Below are 27,540 nucleotides of genomic sequence, written 5' to 3'. Positions count from 1 at the left end.
TCATGAGTGATTTTCTCACAGTGCAAGTTGATCTAGGTACTAAATAAATAAAAATAAGCAACGGCAGGATTATCCCTTTTACTCCCAGGCTCTTTGGAAATTTCCAACCCTTAACCCCCAAGGGGTTATATTTTTTCCAGCACATTTTGCAGTATATTTTTTTTTAAATTGCTCTAACAGCCTTAATTTTTGTCATAGAGAGGTCAGGTTGGTCTCATTCTCTTGGAAAATGCCTGAATTTTTTCAAAAAATTATCAAAAATATGAAAAAAAAATTTTTATAGCATTTTTTTGCAAGGACGTACCGGTACGTCCATGGGGGTAAAGGGATGGGTTTTGTGAAACGTACCAGTACGTCCTTTGGGGGTAAAAGGGTTAAGAAACCAGGATACATTACGGGTATCAACGAAAATTGGGGATAGAAGCTTGGTTGTAACAAAAAGAAAACTATACTCTTGGGTATGAAAAGGTTAAGAAGCAATGCAAAGATAGGACACCATAGATCTGTTCCTGCAGCGACCAATAACTCATGTGAAAATTCCAGCACAGACAAAGCTATTAATAGATTAGCAAATACTATTAAGCATATCCTAAACTGCACTATACAGTACTGTAGTCCATTTCTTTTATCGAGGCAGATTTGCACCGACTCGTAGGGGTGCCCTTTTAGCTCGGAAAAGTTTCCTGATCGCTGATTGGTTGGACGAGATAATTCTAACCAATCAGCGATCAGGAAACTTTTCCTTTTAGCTCGGAAAAGTTTCCTGATCGCTGATTGGTTAGAATGATCTCGTCCAACCAATCAGCGATCAGGAAACTTTTCCTTTTAGCTCGGAAAAGTTTCCTGATCGCTGATTGGTTGGACGAGATCATTCTAACAAATCAGCGATCAGGAAACTTTTCCTTTTAGCTCGGAAAAGTTTCCTGATCGCTGATTGGTTGGACGAGATAATTCTAACCAATCAGCGATCAGGAAACTTTTCCGATCTAAAAGGGCACCCCTGCAAGTCGGTGCAAATCTGCCTCGGTAAAAGAAATGGACTATAGATAATTAACAATATACAGTATAATCATCATTATCATAAAGAGTACAGTAATATCATTCTTATATCAAAACATTTTACTTCGACTGATAATTTCCTTAAACATATTCCTTTAAAAAAAGGCATAAATTTTATTTCAGTCTCAGCGTTGAACAGGTCCACTCACCTTGAAGACTGCCGAGCAGACCCGATGGACTGATAGGAAATGTTATCGGGGTTGTCACGGTGTCTAGATCGGCGTACGCTGACACTCGGCACAACAACCCGATGCCCTCGGCTTCGGTGTGCATGAGGAGTGTACCTCCCATTCGAGTTTCCTCCGTGAGTGTCAAACATCACTGCCGGTCGATGACGCACGGCTTCTTCGTACGAGGGAGGAACCCCTTGCTGGTGATCAAAAGACAATATATTGTTAAAGCTTTACTAAGCTATTCATTTAAGTAATAAATTTAACATATTTCTGGATATGATCAGAATCTTTATATTTTCTTCAGGATATTTTTCAAAAGTTCATTCTATGATTCTATGACTTGTGAGAAATATGTTATTTTCATTAGTAAAATAAATTTTTGAATATACTTACCCGATAATCATGTAGCTGTCAACTCTGTTGCCCGACAGAATTCTATGGAGGGATACGCCAGCTATCACAATACTAGAAGGGGGTGTTCTTACCAGCGCCACCTGTGGCCAGGTACTCAAGTACTTCTTGTTGACACCTCCTCAATTATTCCTCGGTCCCACTGGTTCTCTATGGGGAGGAAGGGAGGGTCAATTAAATCATGATTATCGGGTAAGTATATTCAAAAATTTATTTTACTAATGAAAATAACATTTTTCAATATTAAACTTACCCGATAATCATGTAGCTGATTCACACCCAGGGGGGTGGGTGAAAACCAGTGTACAAGATTAAAGGATAGCTAAGTATCCCATATTTCATATAACAGTTATCTCAAATAACAATGAAATAATAAGTACCTGGTAAGGAAGTCGAATTGAACCGTTACTCTGTCTCTTTTTTAAGTTCGTCTTCCTTACTGAGCGCAGCGTTCCTCTTGGAGGCTGAATCAACCCAAAGGTGCTAAAGTATACAGGGCTGCAACCCATACTAAAGGACCTCATCACAACCTTTAACCTCGGCGCTTCTCAAGAAAGAATTGACCACCCGCCAAATCAACAAGGATGTGGAAGGCTTCTTAGCCGACCGAACAACCCATAAAAAGTATTCAAGAGAAAGGTTAAAAAGTTATGGAATTATGGGAATGTAGTGGCTGAGCCCTCGCCTACTACTGCACTCGTTGCTACGAATGGACCCAGGGTGTAGCAGTACTCGTAAAGAGACTGGACATCTTTGAGATAGAATGATGCGAACACTGACTTGCTTCTCCAATAGGTTGCATCCATAACACTCTGCAGAGAACGGTTCTGTTTGAAGGCCACTGAAGTAGCCACAGCTCTCACTTCATGTGTCCTTACCTTCAGCAAAGCAAGGTCTTCTTCCTTCAGATGAGAATTTGCTTCTCTAATCAGAAGCCTGATGTAGTAAGAAACTGAGTTCTTAGACATTGGTAGAGAAGGCTTCTTGATAGCACACCATAAGGCTTCTGATTGTCCTCGTAATGGTTTTGACCTTCTTAAATAGTACTTAAGAGCTCTAACAGGGCAAAGTACTCTCTCTAGTTCGTTCCCCACCATGTTGGACAGGCTTGGGATCTCGAACGACTTAGGGCAAGGACGGGAAGGAAGCTCGTTTTAGCCAAAAAAACCGAGCCGCAAGGAACATGTAGCCGTTTCAGATGTGAAACCTATGTTCCTGCTGAAGGCGTGGATCTCACTTACTCTTTTACCTGTTGCAAAGCACACGAGGAAAAGAGTTTCTAATGTGAGGTCCTTAAAAGAGGCTGATTGGAACGGTTCAAATCCTGATGACATTAGGAACCTTAGGACCACGTCTAGATTCCAGCCTGGAGTGGACAACCGACGTTCCTTTGAGGTCTCAAAAGACCTAAGGAGGTCCTGTAGATCTTTGTTGGAGGAAAGATCCAAGCCTCTGTGGCGGAAAACCGCTGCCAACATACTTCTGTAACCCTTGATCGTAGGAGCTGATAGGGATTTTACGTTCCTTAGATGTAACAGGAAGTCAGCAATCTGGGTTACAGTGGTACTGGTTGAGGAAAACTGCATTGGCCTTGCACCAGCTTCGGAAGACTTCCCATTAAGACTGATAGACTCTGAGAGTGGATGTCGTCCTTGCTCTGGCAATCGTTCTGGCTGCCTCCTTCGAAAAGCCTCTAGTTCTTGAGAGACTTTCGATAGTCTGAAGGCAGTCAGACGAAGAGCGTGGAGGTTTGGGTGTACCTTCTTTACGTGAGGTTGACGCAGAAGGTCCACTCTAGGAGGAAGAGTCCTGGGAACGTCGACCAGCCATTGCAGTACCTCGGTGAACCCTTCTCTCGCGGGTCAGAGGGGAGCAACCAACGTCAACCGTGTCCCTTTGTGAGAGGCGAACTTCTGAAGTACCCTGTTGACAATCTTGAACGGCGGGAATGCATACAGGTTGAGATGGGACCAATCCAGCAGAAAGGCATCCACGCGAACTGCTGCTGGGTCTGGAATCGGAGAACAATACAAGAGGAGCTTCTTGGTCATCGAGGTAGCGAATAGAACTATGGTTGGCAGACCCCACAGGGCCCAAAGTCTGCTGCAAACATTCTTGTGAAGGGTCCACTCTGTGGGGAAGACCTGACCCTTACGGCTGAGGCGATCTGCCATGACATTCATATCGCCCTGAATGAGCCTCGTTACCAGCGTGAGCTTTCGATCTTTGACCAAATGAGGAGGTCCCTTGCGATCTTGAACAACTTCCTCGAATGAGTCCCTCTCTGCTTGGAGATGTAAGCCAAGGCTGTGGTGTAGTCGGAGTTCACCTCCACCACCTTGTTAAGCTGGAGGGACTTGAAGTTTATCAAGGCCAGATGAACTGCCAACAACTCCTTGCAATAGATGTGAAGTGTCCTTTGCTCCTGATTCCATGTTCCCGAGCATTCCTGTCCGTCCAGTGTCGCACCCCAGCCCGTGTCCGATGCGTCCGAGAAGAGACGGTGGTCGGGGGTCTGAACAGCCAAAGGTAGACCTTCCTTGAGAAGAATGCTGTTCTTCCACCACGTTAGAGTAGACCTCATCTCTTCGGAAACAGGAACTGAGCCCGTCTCTAGCGTCATGTCCTTTATCCAGTGAGCAGCTAGATGATACTGAAGGGGGCGGAGGTGGAGTCTCCCTAACTCGATGAACAGGGCCAGCGATGAAAGTGTCCCTGTTAGACTCATCCCCTGCCTGACTAAGCATCGGTTCCTTCTCAGCATGCTCTGGATGCATTCTAGGGCTTGGAAGATCCTTGGGGCCGACGGACAAGTCCGAAAAGCTCGACTCTGAAGATCCATACCCAAGGAAACAATGGTCTGGGATGGAACGAGCTGAGACTCCTCAAAATTGACCAGGAGGCCCAGTTCCTTGGTCAGATCCATAGTCCATTTGAAAATCTCCAGACAGCGACGACTTGTGGGAGCTCTTAAAAGCCAGTCGTCTGACGGAGCCGGACACAAGATCATGATACTGCTGCACAGTCTGTAAACTGACAATCATGGGCAAGCGAGGAAGTACAGTGACAACCCGAATCTGTCTAGACTATCTGGGTCGTACAGACAACTCCTTAACGGGTTGCTGAGGTTGCCGCACTGCGTCACAACAAGTCCCTTCTGTTGGTTGTTGAACGTCTTCCCCGTGACACATTGACTCCGTAAACAAAAATCCTCTAACAAGGACTAAGCTTGGACTGCATGTCATGCAACACAGCTCAAGGTCTATGGGAGCAGGTGTGGTAACAGACGGGATTAGCGGCTGAAGTGGAACCATTACCTTCCCTGTAAGCATGTTATGCTTAAATAAAAGTCCATAAGAGGTTATGCAGCTAAAGGCTCCCTCCAAATGACAGAGTCCTCAAGGGAATATCAGAAGGAGGGAGAAAAGAACTTTCTCATCTACAGGGACCTTATCCTAGAAAAGCTAAGTTCTCTGAGTGAGGGTTCACTGGTGCAAAAGCAGCAGACTAGAAGGCAACGTTATGAAACTGCTTGACAGTCTAGTGAGTTGGCAACAACCCAAGATATGTTGAGAAGCATGCGGTAAGGTATGCAGAGCATGATGAATGCAGAGTATGCTGTATGCAGAGCATGCTGTAAGTAGAGCATGTTGTATGCAGAGCATGCTGAATGCAGAGCATGCTGTATGCAGAGCATGTTGTATGCAGAGCATGCTGAATGCAGAGCATGCTGAATGCTGAGCATGTAGTAAGCAGAGCCTGCTGTAAGCAGAGCCTGCTGTAAGGAAAGCAGAGCGTGTGCATGGCGTTTAACATTTCTCAGAAATTCCATGACCAGTGCTAGAGTGCTTTATGCATGCTTGCATGGGGTTTAAAAATCAACATAATGTTTACCTTACATTCATAACTTATGATTCATATTTTTGCCATGGTTTGAAAATGGAGGTAAGGTATGCTGAACAGCAGAGTCAGAACGAGCTGGAACAACAACAGTGGAAGGTGCAGAAAGTTCCTGTTCCTGTGGTATGAGTGGAGCGTGAAGAGACCGAGGTTGCGCAGAACAAGGTAAAGTTCCCGCAAGCAGAGGTGTCTGAGGCGCAGGATCAGGGTGCACGGGTTGAGCTCGGTGCAGCAGCTGAGGAGACTGACTCACAGGTGGAAGAGGTTGTACCTCCACCGAGAGTTGCACCACCGGTGGAGCAGCCAGGGGAGGAGGAGGAAGAGTGGGGTAATCCTCCTGATCCCAAACCGAAGGTTGCCTTAAAGAAGGCTGAGGCTGAACAACACTGGGAACAGCGAACACAGAAAGAGGTTCAACATCGTACGCCTGGCAGATGGTGCTGCGACTGGGTGCAGCGAGTGCAGGCGGGTTGAGCACAGGCTGAACGGGTGCAGGGGAGGTGCAACACTCTCAGCCCGACACTCACACAACAGGTCCGAAAGCTGTGCTTGCATGGACTGTAGTAGAGTCCACAACATCGTACGCCTGGCAGATGGTGCTGCGACTGGGTGCAGCGAGTGCAGGCGGGTTGAGCACAGGCTGAAAGGGTGCAGGTGGAGGTGCAACACTCTCAGCCCGACACTCACGCAACAGGTCCGAAAGCTGTGCTTGCATGGACTGTAGTAGAGTCCACAACATCGTACGCCTGGCAGATGGTGTTGCGACTGGGTGCAGCGAGTGCAGGCGGGTGCAGCACAGGCTGAACGGGTGCAGCCGGTTGGTGCACCACCGGTGCAGGCGGGTGCAGCACAGGCTGAACGGGTGCAGGCGGTTGGTGCACCACCGGTGCAGGAGGAGGAGGAGGTGCAACACTCTCAGCACGACACTCACGCATCAGGTCCGAAAGCTGTGCTTGCATGGACTGTAGTAGAGTCCACAACATCGTACGCCTGGCAGGTGGTACTGCGATCAGGCGGAGCGAGCATAGGGGGGGGGGGAGTGTAGGCGCACTCTCAGCCCGACAAACTGATGACTGAGGAGAGTCAGAGCTAACCCAATGACTGCATCCGGGTTGTTGAACTTTACTTCGTACGTCTGGCATAGGTCTGGACTTTACGTTTAAGAGGTCTTGAGACCTGAGACCAGCGTAACTCTGCCTTTATTTTCTCCTCTAAATCTCTTCTGCAGACGAGCAAAATAAGGGCTCAATCGTCTGCGGGTGGGAGTGACGGTCTCGGTAAGACACGCCCACAACCACCGAGGATACTTCTGTGCGCCGATCAAGGCCTGCCGAACCCTTATGCCCTTCGACATTGCTTCTCCCCTGGGCTTGGGAGCTTGCAAGAGGTCCCGGACTGGGAGGACGACTGGCGCGCACAAAAGTACCCTCACGCATAACACTGACATACTTTGCGCTAATCACTTATCACTTTGATTTCTGTTTGCACTTATTTCACTGAACTCGAAACTTTAAGTGGTTTGTACCTGAAACACGCAATTCTATCCTTCTCAAAAGTTAGTAATTGCGAAAACAGAATTACAATGTAACAGAAAAATCTAATGAAAGAAAATTCAGTGGCTGGAAAGAGACTAAACACTAGATCACTCTAGAAACGTTTAGTTTCTTCCCCTAAAGAGACTAGGGATAAGAGCAAAACGATAACGACGTTACTCGTACGCCTGGCAGGCTTGAGGGAAACGTTTATCCTCTTTCTCCCTCCGTCTCTATCTCTCTCTCTCTCTCTCTCTTGACTTAGAACCTGAGAGAAGAGCCCAATCATATATATCGTTAAAACATATTATTGTTAAAGGAAAAAACTGAAATATTTCCCAAAAAGAAAAGTTCCTTTATTAGGATCAAAACCATTAAGTTAAGAAAGAATGAACAAAACGCTAGACACGGTTACTCTTACTGCAATGTGAAACCGTGAACATTCTTTCTCTATCGTAACGATAGAGTGCAAGTTGAAACGTTCTGAACGTCAACAACTGCCGAGACAAACAAAACGTTAGTTCAACTTTGAAAAAGAACGAGACTATCAAAGAAATTCTTTCAAAGACCTTAAAATAGCATAATATGTTAACACGTAAAACCGAAATGACGGGCTCACGATAATTAACTTCGGTACCAAGAAAAGACCGCCTACTATTAGGAAGGTCGAATATAAACAAATATAAAAATTAATTTTAATAAGTTTATAATAAAAGGAAGTTAATCGAAGAGGCCTATAAGAGGCGGAGAGATATAAAATAAATCTATAACTTTTGTTAAGCAAAATTAAGAAAGAGAGTCTATACTCTCTTAGACACCAACACTTCCGTCTAAGGGAAGGGTCGGCCATTGAAAGGTGAACGAGAGTTCATACTCTCTTCGTCACCAAAATTAATCAAATTAATTCCAAAAGCTAACTAAGCTAAAATAGAAGTTTCCAGTAAAGCGACAGCCGAAATCAAAGAGAAATACTTCACCAAAGTCGTGAAAATACTCCAAGAACATAAGCGTATCCCAGAACGTCTTGTCAGAAGCACGACAGAGGAATAATTGAGGAGGTGTCAACAAGAAGTACTTGAGTACCTGGCCACAGGTGGCGCTGGTAAGAACACCCCCTTCTAGTATTGTGATAGCTGGCGTATCCCTCCATAGAATTCTGTCGGGCAACAGAGTTGACAGCTACATGATTATCGGGTAAGTTTAATATTGAAAAAGCTAGGATTAAATGTCCCTGAATATATATATATATATATATATATATATATATATATATATATATATATATATATATATATATATATATATATATATATATATATATATATATATATATATATATATATATATATATATATATATATATATACGTTCTTAAACATTCTTTACTAAGAGCAATTTATTCAAGTAATAAATTCAACATATTTCTGGATGTGATCAGAATTTTCATAAACAATTTTTTTCAGGATATAAGTTTAGAGAGTTCATCTATGACTTGTGAGAAATAGCTACGATTAAAGGTTTCCTGAATATATATACATTCTTAAATATTCTAGCCCTTATGCTACTTTACACTACTAAAAGAAACATAATTTGCCCTCATACACAAGTTATTCTAGAGGGCATATTATACTGCATACTGTATCTACAATACTTTATTAAGCAAGGAAAATAAAGAGGACTGAAACTTAAACTTAAATTTTTCACCTCATCTGGAAAGGCAATAAGAGCTACTCTATCGGGATCATTTTCTTGTTGAGGCTGAGTGGGGTTTGTAGGACACGTAGGCGGCGGCGGCGGTAGATTACTGCCGCTTCCACTGTTCCGGAACCTCACTAGCTTCGTACCCAAAGCTCGCTGGTACACTGTCGATTAAGTAAAGTCTATTAACTACCAATCTGTACATTCTACGAGTATTATCACCGTGTAATGAGTTTAAGAAGTACAATAGCTAAAAATGAGAAATAAATCCTTAGAAAATCTCTACATTCTATGAGTATTATCACCGTGTAATGAGTTTAAGAAGAACAATAGTCAAAATGAGAAATAAATCTTTCAAAAATCTGTACATTCTATGAGTATTATCACCATGTAATGAGTTTAAGAAGTAAAATAGCTAAAAATGAGAAATAAATCTTTAAAAAATCTGTACATTCTATGAGTATTATCACTGAGGAATGAGTTTCAGAAGTACAATAGTCAAAATGAGAAATAAATCTTTAAAAAATCTGTACATTCTACGAGTATTACCACTGTGGAATGAGTTTCAGAAGTACAATAGTCAAAATGAGAAATAAATCTTTAAAAAATCTGTACATTCTATGAGTATTACCACTGTGGAATGAGTTTCAGAAGTACAATAGTCAAAATGAGAAATAAATCTTTCAAAAATCTGTAAATTCTTTGTGTATTATCACCATGTAATGAGTTTAAGAAGTACAATAGTTAAAATGAGAAATAAATCTTTCAAAAAACGTAAGAAAATCATATGAATAAAAATGTTTCACAAATACAAAATAAGACTACTGTAATAGCATACAAAAATATGATTCACTTATCAGGTTCTCAGCAAGCTAAATCTGACCCTAATATTTAATGTTTTCTACTTGGTGGTTTTTCAGCTCTCGCAGGGGGGCTTGGAACGTAAAACCCACGATATCCAAGATATTACCGTAACCTATTCTGCCACCTCTTGAATATTGTTCACCTGTCTGGTCTTCAGCAGATAATTCATCTTAAATTGTTGAACATAAAATATGAGAGGATATGTAATGGCTCCTCACTTAACTTTCCCCTTGGTTGATTAGACTGGGTAAAGTCTATTGGGGGTGCAGATATCTATGGTTATCTTCGGATATGTCCCTGATTATACATGATATCTTCGGATAGTCATTCAGGGGGTTAGAACCCCATGATACCTGACGGTAATTCTCTTGTAATATCACTCGCAAAAATATCATACAGTAGGAAGCTGCCCAAGGGAACTTCCATCAGGACGACATGGTGAGTTTTCAATAATACTGGCCATCTATTGCATCAATTCATTACAGACTATACTATCAATCAAGTAATACAGGTACAGTACTCTATTTGCAGAATAACTCCAGCGTCACGCTTTAGTGTCACAATAATACACAGTATTCTAGAAAATTTTATTCTGGCTATGACCCTAGCAGTACCAGCTGAACTCGGTTGAGTCCCTTGTTAGGCTGGGAGGAACGTAGAGAGTAGAGGTCCCCTTTTTTGTTTTTGTTTCATTTGTTGATGTCGGCTACCCCCAAAAATTGGGGGAAGTGCCTTGGTATATGTATGTATGTATGACCAGATTGTGGAATGATCTCCCTAACCAAATAGTTAACTCTTGTGGAACAAAATTCAGTACAAACACTTTTGTTGAGCAGATTTATGACACTTTGTTTCATAGTTTATGTTATTCATCTACGCTATTCAGAATTAATATCTATCCTTATGTGTTCCTATTTACCCACTTTATGGTCATATCTGAACAGGAAATAGTACATATAAAAATGGCTCAATTCATACTTACATATGAGAGCCAGAACGATAAGCAGGATGCCAATGACACTGCCTGTAGTCGCCACAAGGATGGTATGCATATCCAGGATCGTCTTCTCATTTCGAATGTCGTCTTTAATTAGACAAATACATAATCAACACCATGAGGTAGAAAGCTTATAGTAAGTCGTATACCAATCAAGAATATCAGATAGCAGCGAGTGATTAAGCACTAATAATTAGCAAAAATAATGGAAATATTCAAATCACAAGATCTATAAATCAAAATCGGATTCACATTCATACCTTCATCTTGATTTATACCTTCGAATTGATGACTTAGCTGACAGACTGGAGGCATCCTCGGAACCCAGCATCCGGAGTCCTCGCAGGTCAAGACAGTCGGGCCTATTAGTCGATAACCAGGATCGCACGCATAGTAAACCTAAGGAGAAATTGAAATATAGCTTTTCGATATATCAAAGAAAACGAGATCATTGCTATTACAGGACAGAGAAAGCGATAAGTAGTTCTACTTATAACTGTTAATCTCAAGACTTATCTGTTCTCTTTAAGTGGTACACTGACCATTTGGGTTTGAAATATACATTGATTTTGAAAAAGGTAAGAAGAGCAGTGAAGTAAATCCCTATGAATGAAAGAAAATAAGCCTAGAACAGATTATTAATAAATGTATTTCTATCATCATAATCTTATTACTGTGTTAAGTAGAGAAAAATGCTGTGGCTTGGATGAAAAGGGGATATAGTATATAGGTAGACTACTGTAACTGTTAATTAAAGTGTCCTATTAGTAAAGAAAGCAAAGGCTTATGATAGTTACAATAAAGTCTTAACCACTATATGCAGCATAAATGTGGTTACTGACAAGTAAAATGAAAAGGATTTTGAGAAACCAAACCTTTGAAATGTTAAGATTCACAGTTGGAGTACTATGAGATTATATTTAGAAAATGAATTGGTGCAATGATGTGGCCTCTACAAGCTGCAAAAAAGGCAGGCAACTCAAAGATGGCAGTGGTTTGGACATGTTATGAGAATGGTTGAGGAACCATTAGTCAAAGAAAGTTGTGGGTAAAGATCTGGAGTCAATGATGACAATGGTGAGTAAGGCAGAAGAGAATGGAGAAAACTCATTTCACACCTAATCATTAAACCCTTTTACCCCCAGGCTATTTGGAACTTTCCAACCCTTAACCCCCAGGCATTTTTTTTTTCAAGCACATTTTGCAATATATATTTTTTAAATTTCTCTAACAGCCTTAATTTTTGTCATAGAGAGGTCAGGTTGGTCTCATTCTTTTGGAAAATGCCTGAAGTTTCTCATAAAGTTATCAAAAATGTAAAAAAAAAAATGAAAATAGCATTTTTTTGCAAGGACGTACCAGTATGTCCATGGGGGTAAAGGGATGAGTTTTGTGAAACGTACCAGTATGTCCATTGGGGGTAAAAGGGTTAAAAGCAGAGCTAGTGTCCTACATTCATCATTAGACAGTAATACTGTATTTCTGGTATCTTATTTTATTATCATCATTGTTATTATATTAACTAATGGTTTATTTTACCAGACCATAAAGTAAAAAAGAATTATCTTTGAGATAAGTTTCTTGAATAACTAAGGAAACCAATCGCGAGAAAGTCTAGAGATTAGGACATCCTTAAATCCCCTTCTAAATCCTCCTCTAATAACAGATTCAGTTCTACTAAAATTACCTGAGATTGAGGAGAATAAGGTGAAGCCCCATCATACATGTATCCATGAGCAATGTCTGGTGGAGCCATACAACTGTTGAATTCCTCTGAAGATAAATTGTAAATGTTAACATAAAAAATTAGAAAGGATCAGCATTACTACACTAAATGTTTTAATTTGTAAAAGGTAAAATATTAAAGAAACTGCACAAAAATAATGACGTTTTGCTTCTATAAATGATGCTCTGAGAACATACTGTACTGTATTCTGAAATATTTTATTTAACAATAAATAGGAGGTAGAGTTAAAATTGGAAATTCATCTGGCTTTAAAAATAGTTTTATATGACGGACGTAAGTTGCTGTTCTTAATACAGTGAACCCTCGTTTATCGCGGTAGATAGGTTCCAGTCGCGGCCGCGATAGGTGAAAATCCGCGAAGTAGTGACACCATATTTACCTATTTATTCAACATGTATATTCAGACTTTTAAAACCTTCCCTTGTACGTAGTTATGTTAACAAACTACCCTTTAATGTACAGAACACTTAATGCATGTACTACAGTACCCTAAACTAAAACAGGCACAAATATTAAAGGTGATTTTATATCATGCATTTCCTAAACACGCTAAAAAGCACGATAAAAAATGGCAAACAAAGTTTTGTTTACATTTATCTCTGATCATAATGAAGAAACAAACTGGAGGTAGAGCTTTGCTTATTACCCAGACATATTTCCCATACTTTTCCCTTAGAACTACATCACATCTTCCTACTTTAGATATATATATATATATATATATATATATATATATATATATATATATATATATATATATATGTGTGTGTGTGTGTGTGTGTGTGTGTGTATATATATATATTTATATGTATACACATATACATACCTACATATATACATAAATACATGCATACATATATATACATATATTACTGTATATATATGGGTTATGGAAAAAATCCGCGAAGTGGTGAATCCGCGATGGTCGAACCGCGAAGTAGCGAGGGTTCACTGTATTTCAAATTACTCGGCTTAATATTAGACTAAAGAAAAATAATCTTTAAAAATAAATTTGTATCATTCCTAACCATAAAAACCAGAGACCTTTTATGGAAAAATTACTTCAGCCGACGTTTATACTTTTAACGAAGTACTATTAGTAGCTTGCGGGGGCAGGTAGACAACCCCCAGGTAGTGTAACCTTAAACAGCTATCTCGAGCTTCTAAAATCATAATCTTAATAAAGTTCAAAAGTTTGTATTATATGTAAGAACAGCTAAAGCTAAATTACAATATAACATCGTTGATGCAGAACAGACTTTGAAACAGCTGAACAACACTTGATAAATTTTAATAGGAAATTGTGAACCAGGACAAATTCTCTATCCAAACACAAATAAGAATTCTTATAGACAATTGTATTCTTTAACCCTTTTACCCCCAGGCTATTTGGAACTTAACAACCCTTAACCCCCAGGCGTTTTTTTTTTTTCAAGCACATTTTGCAATATATATTTTTTAAATTGCTCTAACAGCCTTAATTTTTGTCATAAAGAGGTCAGGTTGGTCTCATTCTTTTAGAAAATGGCTGTAGTTTCTCATAAAATTATCAAAAATATGCAAAAATAAATGTAAATAGCAGTTTTTTGCAAGGACGTACCAGTACGTCCATGGGGGTAAAGGGATGAGTTTTGTGAAACGTACCAGTACATCCATTAGGGGTAAAAGGGTTGAGTTATCAAAAAAAAAAAAAAAAAAAAAATCCTATCTCTTGTGGTCAAATTATACTATGAGACTACCTATCTTAATACAACTACAGTAGTAAACTTACCACATTCTGGAGAGGTTCCATGCCAATGACCCTTGTGACATGTCAGCGAGTGGGCCAGGCAGGGAGCCAGCGTGTTTCTGTAGCCAGAACGGCATCTGTACTCCACGGTTGTTCCGTGAAAGGCCCCTTCTGAAGTCACGATGCCGCGCACCATCTTCTGCACAGTATGCAGCACCTCTGGAGGTACTGAGCATAGCTCTGAGTCTGTGAAAATCAAGTTGGTTAAAGTTATTTTCCTAAAATTACCCTTAACCTTAAAATGATTAAAACTCAGAAAACAAATACGTTACTCCAATCAAAAGGTCTCAAAACAAATGTGTTAAACTTACAGGCAAACAAAAAAGGGGGAAGCATGCCCACATACAAAACCATATAATAGTACATACATACAGTACATATACCAAGGCACTTCCCCCAATTTTGGGGGGTAGCCGACATCAACAAATGAAACAAAAACAAAAAAGGGGACCTCTACTCTCTACGTTCCTCCCTGCCTAACAAGGGACTCAACCAAGTTCAGCTGGTACTGCTAGGGTGCCACAACCCACCCTTCCCCGTTATCCACCACAGATGAAGCTTCATAATGCTGATTCCCCTACTGCTGCTACCTCCGTGGTCATCTAAGGCATCGGAAGAAGCAGCAGCATATAATAGTACTGTATATAAATGATCAAATATTCTTGCAAAATACTGCATTATTCTATAAAAAAGGGAGTTGCCATATACTATTTACTCCTTAATAGAAGCATTTAACTATCACCTAAAAAAATACAATCACAGACATAAAAGACTAAGAACATGACCTTATACTTGATTAACTGGATACTGAAAAATACATCTCTACTCCGAATAAAAATGATCAAAAGGTAAACTATGAAACACTGTCAATCAGTTAACAACACTTCAAGAACTGACCATCTAGCGCACAAATACATATGCAACATGAACGTGAAGAAGTTTAAATAAAACCGATTTTGAGCGAAGCGAAAAATCTATTTTTGGGTGAGATGGCCATGACGTCCTGATGGAGAAAGAAGCCGTACAAAGCATAAAGATTCCCTTGAAATCGATCGAAAATGTCAGATCAACAGGGAACACCACCATAGCGAGTCATGATGAAGTTTAAATAAATACAGTACAGTATAGCACAATACTGTAACCTTAATGTGTCAAGTACAGAGTGCTCATGTGTGTACATTTACTGTACACTGTACATATGATTAAAAACTGTTGTAGAAACCAAATCAAAACAATATTAGGCAGTATTTACAGTGTTAATCATCGGCTCGGGCACCCGCTTGTGGCAAGGGGCAGTGACTCTTTAGGTTAAGAGTTAGCCCACCCTAGTGCAGCATTTATTCGCGAAAATCCCCTTCTTGTGGCTGTGTCTGTAACCTAACTACCGCGAAGAAGGAGGGCTAACTGTAGCTAAAATCATGAATTGTAATAGTAGTTTGTATTTTTACTAACTATACAAGCATGAGTCCTTTCATATAAGTATGGCTTCAGTAAAGCTGGATTGGATGTAGTTATGATTGCAAAAAAAGTGATGGGGACGCCTCGCCCACCTGTCAATTAGTGAGATTCGCTTTTGATCTTAGTGACCTGTTCTTATATGAATATGTCGTAAGCTATCATTGTTTAACCCTTTAACCCCCAGGCTATTTGGAAATTTCCAACCCTTAACCCCCAGGGGGTTATTTTTTTCCCAGCACATTTTGCAGTATATATTTTTTTAAATTGCTCTAACAGCCTTAATTTTTGACATAGAGAATTAGGTTGGTCTCATTCTCTTGGAAAATGCCTGAATTTTTTTCAAAAAATTATCAAAAATATGAAAAAAAAAAATTTTTATAGCATTTCTTTGCAAGGACGTACCGGTACGTCCATGGGGGTAAAGGGATGGGTTTTGTGAAACGTACCAGTACGTCCTTTGGGGGTAAATGGGTTAATAGTTCAAAGGGATGCCATAGGCAATAGGTTAGGGTCATATCAAGAATAAACGAATAAACGGCACTCGGTTACAGAACCACATCCTCGTATAGGATATGTTGTCTATGTATTTGCAGCTATTGTAATAAGGTTTAATTACATTTAATCCATCCTCCCACTCATCTAGGAGGGAGGATATACTTCTCGAAAGATCCTTTAAAAAAAGGTTGCTTGGTTATAAAGTTTACCTACAACTACCATCCAGTCCCACTCATAGTAGCCATGACAGTTGTACCCCCAAGAAAGGGGAAAGAAAGAAGAGTAAAAGGCCAGTAACACTACTATCCTAGATGAAATTGATCTAGGATCATGAGATAGCTAGGCTTGAAATTAATCTAGGATCATGAGATTGCTAGGCTTGAAATTAATCTAGGATCATGAGATAGCTAGGCTTGAAATTAATCTAGGATCATGAGATAGCTAGGCTTGAAATTAATCTAGGATCGTGAGATAGCTAGGCTTGAAATTAATCTAGGATCGTGAGATAGCTAGGCTTGAAATTAATCTAGGATCGTGAGATAGCTAGGCTTGAAATTAATCTAGGATCGTGAGATAGCTAGGCTTGAAATTAATCTAGGATCATGAGAGAGCTAGGCTTGAAAATAATCTAGGATCATGAGAGAGCTAGGCTTGAAATTAATCTAGGATCATGAGAGAGCTAGGCTTGAAATTAATCTAGGATCATGAGATGGCTAGGCTTGCCACATAAAGGTACCAAATGACTTGCAGGTTACTGTACTCCGGCAGGTAGTGGAAGGTAAGGTTGTCGGTGGTCTGCAAGGAATAGGTCCAGCACACGATGGAGTATCTATTCCCTCACAGTCCACGAACTCTAAAAACACTTCCCGATGTAAATCAGGGTTATCCTTCCTCCTCAAGCATACTCCCAAAGACCAACCCAAGGACGGATACCCAGAAGCTTCAGCGAATGGCGAACTCGATGAGGAACACAAAATGCAGAAGCTTCAGTGAATGGCGAAATCGATGAGGAACACAAAATTATAAACAGTCTTTCCAGCATTGTCATGGGTGTTGCCAAGAATGACACCGAAGACGACTTCGCCTCCCTGCTCCTCAAAGAATACTCAGTAAATGGAGATAATTCTGAATACTATCCTCGAACAAATATTCGGTACTCCACCAGTGCGAGTAAAAGCCCACCAAGCTGAACAACATCAGTTAGGCGTTTTGCCGTTGTTTAGGATGAAAGTAAACATACGCTCTTCCTAGTTTTTCACGTTACACTGTGTTATGTCTTTGTTTTGCATCCTTTTTTATTCATTTTGATTCATAAGAACTTGAACATGGGTCCAAAGAAAAATAAGAGTGAAAGTGGTCAAGTCAAAAGGAAAACAATGCAAACAACTATTGAACTAAAAAAGAAATCATTTCCAACCATGAAAAAGGAATGTGTTTCGGATTTTGCTCTCAAATACTCTATGGCTAAGTCAACGATATCGACAATCTTAAACAATAAAGAAATATTAAAGAGAGCTAATGTTGCTACAGGAGTGATTACTTTGACGAAGCAAAGGCCTCAGGTACTTGAAGTGGATTGTTAACTTATTTTTATAAATGAGAAACAGCTATGAGGTGATAGAATTAGCGAGGCATTAATTTGTGAAAAGGCGCTAGAAATCTATACTAAGTGGAGGGAAGTTCAAGCTTTTGTTGAAAAACCTCATCCTGCTACTGTAATAACCATTAGGGGTGTAAACCTTTTAATTGAAAATGGTTTGTCTCATTACCATACAATTCAAAAACAACAAACATTAGAACAGTTTTTGATTAAAGAAAAATCTGCCCCAAAGCAACAGAAAAGTGGGAAAAAACCCAAACTTCAATTACCAGACATTTAATGGAAGGGGAGTCCTCCCCTTCGGCAATAAACCTCCCTTCCTCCCCACACCGCCATCCACTTACGCTGTCATATCGCAAACCAAAAAGTTAAGTTTGGTTCTTATGTTAAACTGAATTCTAATGTTTTCATTTTCATTGAGTTTTATAGGTGTTATTGTATTTACCGTTTATGTAAAAAAATTACATGGCTGCATCACTTTTTTATGCTAATAGCAAATAAACTGGAGCTTGGAATGCATTATTCACTTCTACATTTGTAATGGTAAATAATGATTAGGTATTCAAACAAATAGGTACAGTATTCAAAAATCTTTTTGGAACGAACTATAGTCGAATACCGAGGTATTAATGTACCTCGTTAACAATTTCAACAGCTGCCCCACCTCCTCTGAAGACGTTCCCTTGCTCTAAAGGACGAAAGATTTGTATAAATGTAGAAACTAATAAATCAAAATATGAAAGCACTAATTATCAATTCCCTACCCACCTAGCAATTGCTGCGAGGGTTCGCACTTGGGTTTACGCCTGGGAATCCAACCGTCGCCTTCTTTGCACACAAATATGTCGGGTCCTTTCAGGGTGTAACCAGTATGACAAACAAACTGCAATCGAGCTCCTGAGGGATACTGTTGATTTGATGATCCTGCTATTTCTATGTAATAGCCATTCATCACTGGCAGTGGCTCCTCACATCCTTGGCTAACTGTAAGTACAGCAAAACATAAAAGTTATGAAGACTGGTGGGCAACATTAAAAAAATATAATCTCAAATCTTAGATGCAATTCGAAAAGTAACATACTGTATTTATACTCTATATAGGGCAGTGGTTCCCAACCTAGGGGAAATTTCTCCCTGGGGGGAAATTTGAAGCTTCCAGGGAGGGAAATAATTACACTACCTACTAACTAAAACAAGCGGAAAATGTCCTCATAGTACCTGCGGCAATTTGTTGTTAGCCATTCAATTGTGATATGATCATAAAAGTTCTCAAAGACATGATATTCAAGGGGAGAATTGGAGTGTCATGCCCATTTCTGAGGCAGGCGAGTGGGCATGTGGGCTGGGCGGGGCATGAAGGGGGAAATCTGGATGGTTGAACTGGGTGCAGGGGGGAAATGACAGAAAAAAGGTTGGGAACCACTGATATAGGGTGTATAATCAAGAGGTTTTCATAATCCTGTACAATAATATCTATGCAGTACAGTATACTATACAGAAAAAAACTATGAAACAGCTACCAATAGACATACCACACTGAGGAGGTTCACCGTTCCATTGACCATGATGGCAAGTATGCCTCGCATGAGATGACGGATGTAGCCAATATCCAGGATCACAAGAATATTCAGCGATGCTCCCCTCCTCGTACAATTCGAGGTCCTTGTACTTTTCATGCTCTATGCCCAGAAGAGGATTTCCACGGGCTACGTGGACCTTCCCGAAGAGAACATTAGGAGGAGGCTCGCACAAGAGAGCTGTAAAATAAACAGGAAAATGTCAAAATGTTTGTTAAGAGATACCAATGATAAAAAAATGAATAACACATTTACTATCTTACATTTCACTAAATATATTGTTGTGAACACCAGTTAAGAGAAAAGGGTATCAATATTACTGTAACTCTTTAGAAAAACTTGCATATTTCACACCGGACTCTTCACCATTTGCTGTAATACTGTAAGACAAAAGGTTTTGTACCAAACTGATTTCAGAAAGATTTACATGGCTACTTCTGCCGATCTTTTTCAAAATGCTTCATATGATCACCAAACTAGCAGCGAAAGTGTTAATGTTGAACAGGCCGACACGATTCTGTCTTCATATTTTATAAAGAACACATCTAATGTTATTACCTATCTTATGGTATACTATATTCTTTATTCATTACTTCTCATACACTATATTTTATCTATTTCCTTATTTTCTTGCTGGAGTCCTTGGGCTTACAGCATCTTACTTTTCCAAATATGGTTGTAGCTTGGCTAGTAGTAGTAGTAGTAGTAGTAGTAGTAGTAGTAGTAGTAGTAGTAGTAGTAATAATAAAAATTATAATAATAATCTCCACATGATAGGATTAAATTTCCTTATTTCCTTATTGGAGTCCTTGGGCTTACAACATCTTACTCTTCCGAATATGGTTGTAGCTTAGCAAGTAGTAATAGTAATAATGATAATAATAATAATAATAATAATAATACTGTAGTAATAATAATAATACTGTAATAATAATAATAATAATAATAATAATAATAATAATAATAACAAAGGAATCTAGAAAAACTAGAGGCTGAAGTAGCTCCAGGACTCATGCAGAAGAGTGTGATCCTAGGAATGGCGCACATAATAAGACAAGTGATGGACTCCTAAGGAGGTAGGATGCAACCAGGAATCCTACGCTATAAATACCACCCAGTCGAAAGACTGTGACAGAGAAAAAAAAATAACAATAATAATCTGCACATGATACAATGAAATAAAAAACTATACAATCAATAATTACCTTCGCATTCAGGAAACGAATATCCCGATGCCGTCATCCATTTCCCTGTACCATCAATGTTGCAATACAAACGGCGGTCCCCTCGCAACACAAAGCCACTCAAACACAGAATATCGGCACTAAACCCGGCTTCATATTTACGCTGCATCGGTACAATCATGCCATGTGGAATATGCGGTGGATCACAAACACCTGAAATTAAGCCATGAATTAGAAATAGAGATTTTGTTTTCCCTCTTTCAGTGATTGTGATCATAGTCTAAGGCCCTGTCCACACGATCGAGCATGCCCGAAGGGGAAAACAGTGATACCAGACCACAATAGTTAGTAAGAATGAGGGTTGATGACGTCAGAAGCAGTAAAACCACTCACAGGTATCTGGCAACCATTATTGTTGCCAGATCTCTGCTGTGGTTTTCCAGTTTCTGACGTCATCAACCCTCATTCTCACTACCTACTGTGGTCTGGTATCACTGTTCGCCCGTCGGGCATGCTCGATCGAGTGGACAGGGTTTTACTTTGTGTCATCTGCATTTTCAGATTACATTTTTAAATTGGTTAATTTCATGCTTTGAAATACAAAACTTCTATATACTGTACCTTAGCAGTAAAATATTCTTTACGATCTTTTCTATTTCTCAGTGATTTTCTGTTGATCTAATGCTATCAATACAGACAATTCTATATACCTAATAAGCAGGAAAAAATTCTTCAAGATTATCTTACTTCTCTATGGTTTTTCCTTTTGTATCTTTACGAGGCTTCATTTTTTTTAACAAAATTTATAAAAACGTTTCATGAAAAAATGTTTCATGATGCTTATAAATTACATGTAGACTTTTCTAAATACAGTATGTGCTCAAAAAGTATTCTCTACAGTTAATAAAAATTGTGATAAAAAATCATAACACTTTTACCCCCAATGGACGTACTGGTACGTTTCACAAAACTCATCCCTTTACCCCCATGGACGTACTGGTACGTCCTTGCAAAAAACTGCTATTTAAATTTTTTTGGGCATATTTTTGATAACTTTTTGAGAAACTTCAGGCATTTTACAAAAGAATGAGACCAACCTGACCTCTCTATGATGAAAATTAAGGCTGTTAGAGCAATTCAAAAAATATATATTGCAAAATGTGCTTGAAAAAAAAAAAACGCTTGGGGGTTAAGGGTTAGAATGTTCCAAATAGCCTGAGGGTAAAAGGGTTAAGTAATTATAATGTCTTTGCGCCCTGAAAAAAACAAAATCCATTACAAACACTGCATAGAAATCGAGATTTAAATGGCACACCACATTACCTGAGGTCTCGCTAATTTTGGTGTTGATCATAGTTGCCTGTCCGCATTTTATCACCGCTACCAGCAGCAACAGATGGCATGAACCGCTGATCTTTTTTCTATCTTCAGACATGCTGGAAGATTAGCTCAAATTACGGTACCCTGAAAATATATACGAAAAGAAAAATGTAAAATCAACACACAAATAATAAAAAGTATTCTTCACACACAGACAACCAATATAATGTTAAATTGAGAGTGGAGTGAGTCGAGGTTGAGCAAAGACCAATTGAACTATAGTCAATTTTCTTTTAGCGAGGCAGATTTGCACCGACTTGCATCGGTGCCCTTTTAGCTCGGAAAAGTTTCCTGATCGCTGATTGGTTAGACCGACTCGCAGCGGTGCCCTTTTAGCTCGGAAAAGTATCCTGATCGCTGATTGGTTGGACAAGATAATTCTAACCAATCAGTGATCAGGAAACTTCTCCGAGCTAAAAGGGCACCGCTGTGAGTCTGTGCAAATCTGCCTCGCTAAAAAAAATTGACTGTAGGTAATCAATTACATACTCACCTACACAGCTAACTTGCGTAGAGCAACCTGTACTACTTGCCGAAACAGCTGAGCAAGCGAATACAGTAAATGTTAAATTGCGAGTGAAGTGACCGATGGCCGAGCAATAAAGCAACATCAAAATACTCGCCTAAATGGCCAACGCACCTACCATATGTACCACTAGCCAAAATAGAAGAGCAACTAGATAATGTTAAATTATGAATGAAGCGGGCTACGACGAAGTGAAGGATATCAAGTGAAGTGTTAATGCAGTGGACCAATATACACATTTATTCTTAATTGAGTGTGGGTGACAGTGGGGTTGTTTGTATAATAGCGGCCACCTGTATGCTTGATTACGGCTAACTTAGAATACGGCAGTGTAAAGGGGGTCGCAATGGGGCATTAGCCAACCCCTCACCCCCCCCTGTTAGCTAAGTAGGTGAGGACATGGCTTGTAGGTTAGGTTAGGGGGAAAGTTTAGGTTAGTTGACGTCCATTTTTAATCCACACGGGAGGAACTGGCCGCTGATATACAAAGGCTCCTGACAATGTACACAGCTAGGAAGGACTCCCAAGAAAATGGGATGGAAAATTTCCATTTTCTATGCAAGTGACATGCGTAGTCGGCAGATCTACATGGGCTCTTCATATATTCGTCTAAATTGTATAAGTTATTTTAGCATTACAAAAGTTAAATGGGGTAGTTTGTAGCGCTACGGCCAAGCGTCCTAATTTGCTTATTATCGCTCCGACTGCTATCTTGAATAGAATAAAAACGTTTGGAAATGGTCTACGGATCTTAAATATGTGCTTAAACGCACACTTTTATGATTTTTGCCGAAAACCCTAAATTACCTGAAAATTTGTGGCTCGAGTTCTTGCTCCGGCCACGAATCTTCTCGCTCCCGTAGTAGGTAAGGGCCCCCCTGGGTAAGGATACGGCTTTTAGCATAGGTTAGGTGGGTTTTTTAAGTTAGCTTCTCCCGCCAAAATTGTTTTTAGAACGACGGCCACAGTTCAGAATATTCCAGTTTTCTACGAAATCGATTTTAGAATGACGGCCACAGTCCACCCCACTTTATAATATTCCCATTTTCTATGAATGAAAACGGATCTGGCCGTCACACTACAAAGGCTCCGTTAAATGTAACAAACCTCGTAATGCTCAAATTATATTCTCAATATTTATAGCCTAGCAAGGCTAGCACAGCCTAACCTCACGTAAGGCTGCCACAAAATCAATAGCCTAAGGTTTAAATATAACACAAAATTACACACATTGCCACAGACTTTATTACCTTAGACAACTAATTTAAACAAATTTGATTGAATTAATATATAATTAGTTGTATGTGTTAAGTGTATAATACAACAAGGTACGTAGTTAAGGCTAACTACCCTATTGTATGCTACAATAATAGTCAATTACAAACAAGACCAAAATACCCACATTAACCCATTTTATTTCACGTTTAAATACAAATAAAATATTGCATAATGAATCATGAATAATTCCTGGATTTAATCACTTACTAAGAGATATTGACTCCTTTCGAACCATCACGAATAATAAGATTTTGTTTACATTTCTTGACGTCCAGGGTTGCCAGATTACTCGACTGGATTATCGTACATGACCCTTAAAATTGTCGTTTTTTCAACCAAAATTATCGTACACATTATTATTATTACTATCCAAGCTACAACCCTAGTTGGAAAAGCAAGATGCTATAAGCCCAGGGGCTCCAACAGGGAAAAATAGCCCGGTGAGGAAAGGAAATAAGGAATTAACTGCCTGCCTAGTATTACGAACAGGATAGAATTGTCCAGGGAGATCTGAATGTAAAGGATGGTCAGAGTTGTGAAAAATCTTATACACATTATTATTATTACTATCCAAGCTACAACCCTAGTTGGAAAAGCAAGATGCTATAAGCCCAGGGGCTCCAACAGGGAAAAATAGCCCAGTGAGGAAAGGAAATAAGGAATTAACTGCCTGCCTAGTATTACGAACAGGATAGAATTGTCCAGGGAGATCTGAATGTAAAGGATGGTCAGAATTGTGAAAAATCTTATACACATTATTATTATTACTATCCAAGCTACAACCCTAGTTGGAAAAGCAAGATGCTATAAGCCCAGGGGCTCCAACAGGGAAAAATAGCCCAGTGAGGAAAGGAAATAAGGAATTAACTGCCTGCCTAGTATTACGAACAGGATAGAATTGTCCAGGGAGATCTGAATGTAAAGGATGGTCAGAATTGTGAAAAATCTTATGCAACATGCATAATGAACTAATTGAACGACGGTGCCAGAGATTAATATCTAGATCAGGAATAAGAAATTTAATAGACCGTAAGTTTCTGTCCAACAAATTAAGATGAGAATCAGCAGCTGAAGACCAGACAGGAGAACAATACTCAAAACAAGGAGTTTCTATATAATTATTTACGAGTTACGTGATTGACTTATTTCAAAATATTTTATTATAACTGTTTAATCAAACACACACACACATATATGTATATACCTAAGGTATGTATCGTACATCGTACTAGACCTAAAATAATCGTACATTTACGATAATTATCGTACGGATGGCAGCCCTGTTGACGTCTGGAAAACACTTTCCAGAGAGAGGAGTTGTTTATATTGACATTCTTTTTAATAATTCTTTTAATTTTATTAGATTAGAATTTATTTCAAGGATTGTACTATTTAAATATTCTTATTATTTATCTTTCAATCATTTTATTAGATAATTTTTTCAACTTTTCAGTTTATTCCACTTTCCAGAAAGGGGAGTTGTTTATATTGATATTCTTTTTAATAATTCTTTTAATTTTATTAAAAAAAAATTTATTTCAAGGATTGTACCACTTAAATATTATTATTATTTATCTTTCAATCATTTTTGAAACGTTATTTTGGTTAGGGTGATTAATAAGTACTGGATTTTACTCCAGCTGCTAACTCCTATAATGATTCTTATTTAATTGCTATTATTGCATAATGACACTTATTTAATTACTATTATTGCATAATGACTCTTATTTAATTACTATTATTGTATAATGATTCTTATTTAGTTACTACTATTTCCCATGGCCTTAACTAGGTGCTGGTATATAACTTTCTAGCATGTCCCTTGTAGCCAACAAATTTCACTATAGAAGGTATGTAAAATGTGGTTTTTGTTCATTTTTAAATGAATTATGAAAAATGAACATTGGGTCATACATAAGTTATCCATAAATGAAGAACATGAGACGCCAGACATAACGTAATGTACAATATATATATATATATATATATATATATATATATATATATATATATATATATATATATATATATATATATATATATATATATATATATATATATATCTGACGTTTACATATTTGTCATAAACTTCCAGACAACGATTTATTTTTTTTAACTACTAGTTCAGTATAATAGTCCGCTTGTGGATCACAGCATTATGTATTTAAAGTTATTTATAGGGATGTAGTGGCCTACTGGAAAGTTCCCTGTTTGCCTATCTACTGAGCTGGAGTTCGAGTCATACTCGAGCTCACTAGTTTTTTGTACTATCTACAACCTCGCCTTCCTTGTGAGCTAAGAATGGGGGGTTTTGGGGAGCCTACAGGTCTACCTACTGAGTTATCAGCAGCCATTGCCTGGCCCTCTTGGGTCTTAGGTTGGGTGGAGATGGCGTTTGGGTGCTGATCATATGTTATATATGGTCAGTCTCTATGGAATTGGCACTGTCCTTTACCTCCACCATTGATAAGCGACATTTAAACCTTTAGAGCCTTTTCGTTCTCAAAGGATATTCTAATCTCAAGATGATAAAAGGACTATTGTAACAAGTTTTGAATGTATGGAAATAAACTTTAAACAAAAATATATATAGTAATAGCTTACAACCCCACGAGAACAAATGCAAATATTTTTTAAGGAGTTCAGTACACACATTGAGAGGGTTCCCATGGAACTTTTAACTTTTTGACATCTGTTTTCTTCCGGTCCTATATAGCAGGGGAACCCTACTCTCTATAGGATCCCCTCTGTCATTTTGTGTTGTTCGAAATTGGCTATCTATGGAGATTTCAATCTTTGGATAGACGATGCATCAAACCATAATGCTTCAGCCTTTAGTGAATTATTGGAATCATATCAATGAGAAGAAGAAGAAGAAGAAGAATAGATACTCACCAGAACGTCAGGTGGACAAGCCCAAACCTCCACTGCGGTGCCCAACCACAGCAGTAACCTCCCCATTAAAGTAGGACCTCCCTAGTAACCAGCTTAAACTCACGGTCCCACCAAGGATCGATCTGCTGCCATGCGAATGCCAGGCGAACACGTCCCACAGATTTTCTTAGTTTATCAATCCATCGTCTAATTTTGCTTATTTTGGAGTCTCTAGGGTCCCATTCTGTTATTCCTAATATCCATTTAATATCTATCATTCTTATTATATGCCCTGTCCATGTCCATTTCTCTTATGTGTTAAAATATCCTCTACTTTAGCATATATATATATATATATATATATATATATATATATATATATATATATATATATATATATATATATATATATATATATATATAGTCTATTTTAGTGTCCGCTATTATTCTGTTTGGTAGACTGTTCAAATTCCAACCATCGCATTACTAAGGGGAAAATTGCAAATAAACAATTACATTGTTATTTGTTATTCCTAAAAAATTACACTTTTTGAAAAATAATTTCATGATTACAGTAAAAGGAAAATGGTAAAAAGAAAATCTTTAAGTTAAATCAAGTTGCGTTTGGTTGTTGAAGGCCGTCAGATAAGCATATTTATTATAATATTGCTTTACATTCCAGTTTCTTTTATAAACTGAAAATAGATATGTATTTTTCACATATTATTGCGTTATTTTTAAACATAAAACTTATTATTATTGGGAAACCTTCACAAACTAACGTGACCAATATTATATAATGTTATGTTTTGGTACTACGCATCACATAACATTAATTTAGTTATAGAATCAAGGTACAAAGTCTATTGCTTGTTTTAATCGATAGAAGGTTGTGGTGTTAATTCCATCCATATGTTCCCTTTGACACATAAAAGCTTAAATGTAGGAAGTATATCTAGATTTATTAATAACATAAATAATATTTTCTGTTGTCACTA

The 27,540-nt window shown here is 38.6% G+C and overlaps 1 protein-coding gene across 3 annotated transcripts in view; it reads right to left on the bottom strand.

Moving 5' to 3' along the window:
• LOC137621069 (uncharacterized) overlaps nucleotides 1-23,955 on the bottom strand; it is a 39,743-nt gene extending 15,788 nt beyond the window's left edge. For 2 of the 3 annotated variants that reach the window (XM_068351507.1, XM_068351509.1), the window contains exons 1-11: nucleotides 23,876-23,955; nucleotides 21,808-21,948; nucleotides 20,506-20,697; nucleotides 19,256-19,480; nucleotides 18,492-18,707; nucleotides 14,153-14,356; nucleotides 12,322-12,407; nucleotides 10,895-11,033; nucleotides 10,620-10,721; nucleotides 8,780-8,937; nucleotides 1,209-1,429 (exon numbers count right to left, since the gene is read on the bottom strand). In XM_068351507.1, coding sequence (XP_068207608.1) covers nucleotides 1,209-1,429; nucleotides 8,780-8,937; nucleotides 10,620-10,721; nucleotides 10,895-11,033; nucleotides 12,322-12,407; nucleotides 14,153-14,356; nucleotides 18,492-18,707; nucleotides 19,256-19,480; nucleotides 20,506-20,697; nucleotides 21,808-21,919 — 1,655 coding nt within the window. In that variant the 5' untranslated portion in view covers nucleotides 21,920-21,948; nucleotides 23,876-23,955. The remainder of the gene's footprint in view (nucleotides 1-1,208; nucleotides 1,430-8,779; nucleotides 8,938-10,619; nucleotides 10,722-10,894; nucleotides 11,034-12,321; nucleotides 12,408-14,152; nucleotides 14,357-18,491; nucleotides 18,708-19,255; nucleotides 19,481-20,505; nucleotides 20,698-21,807; nucleotides 21,949-23,875) is intronic. The other variant, XM_068351508.1, reaches the window with a different exon arrangement.
• Between the last annotated feature and the right edge of the window lie 3,585 nt (nucleotides 23,956-27,540).

The sequence above is a fragment of the Palaemon carinicauda genome, chromosome 27 (genome assembly GCF_036898095.1).
Source record: "Palaemon carinicauda isolate YSFRI2023 chromosome 27, ASM3689809v2, whole genome shotgun sequence".
Taxonomy (NCBI): Eukaryota; Metazoa; Arthropoda; class Malacostraca; order Decapoda; family Palaemonidae; genus Palaemon; species Palaemon carinicauda.
The sequence above is the reverse complement of the archived record's forward strand: the minus strand, read 5'-3'. Positions and strand labels throughout refer to the sequence as shown.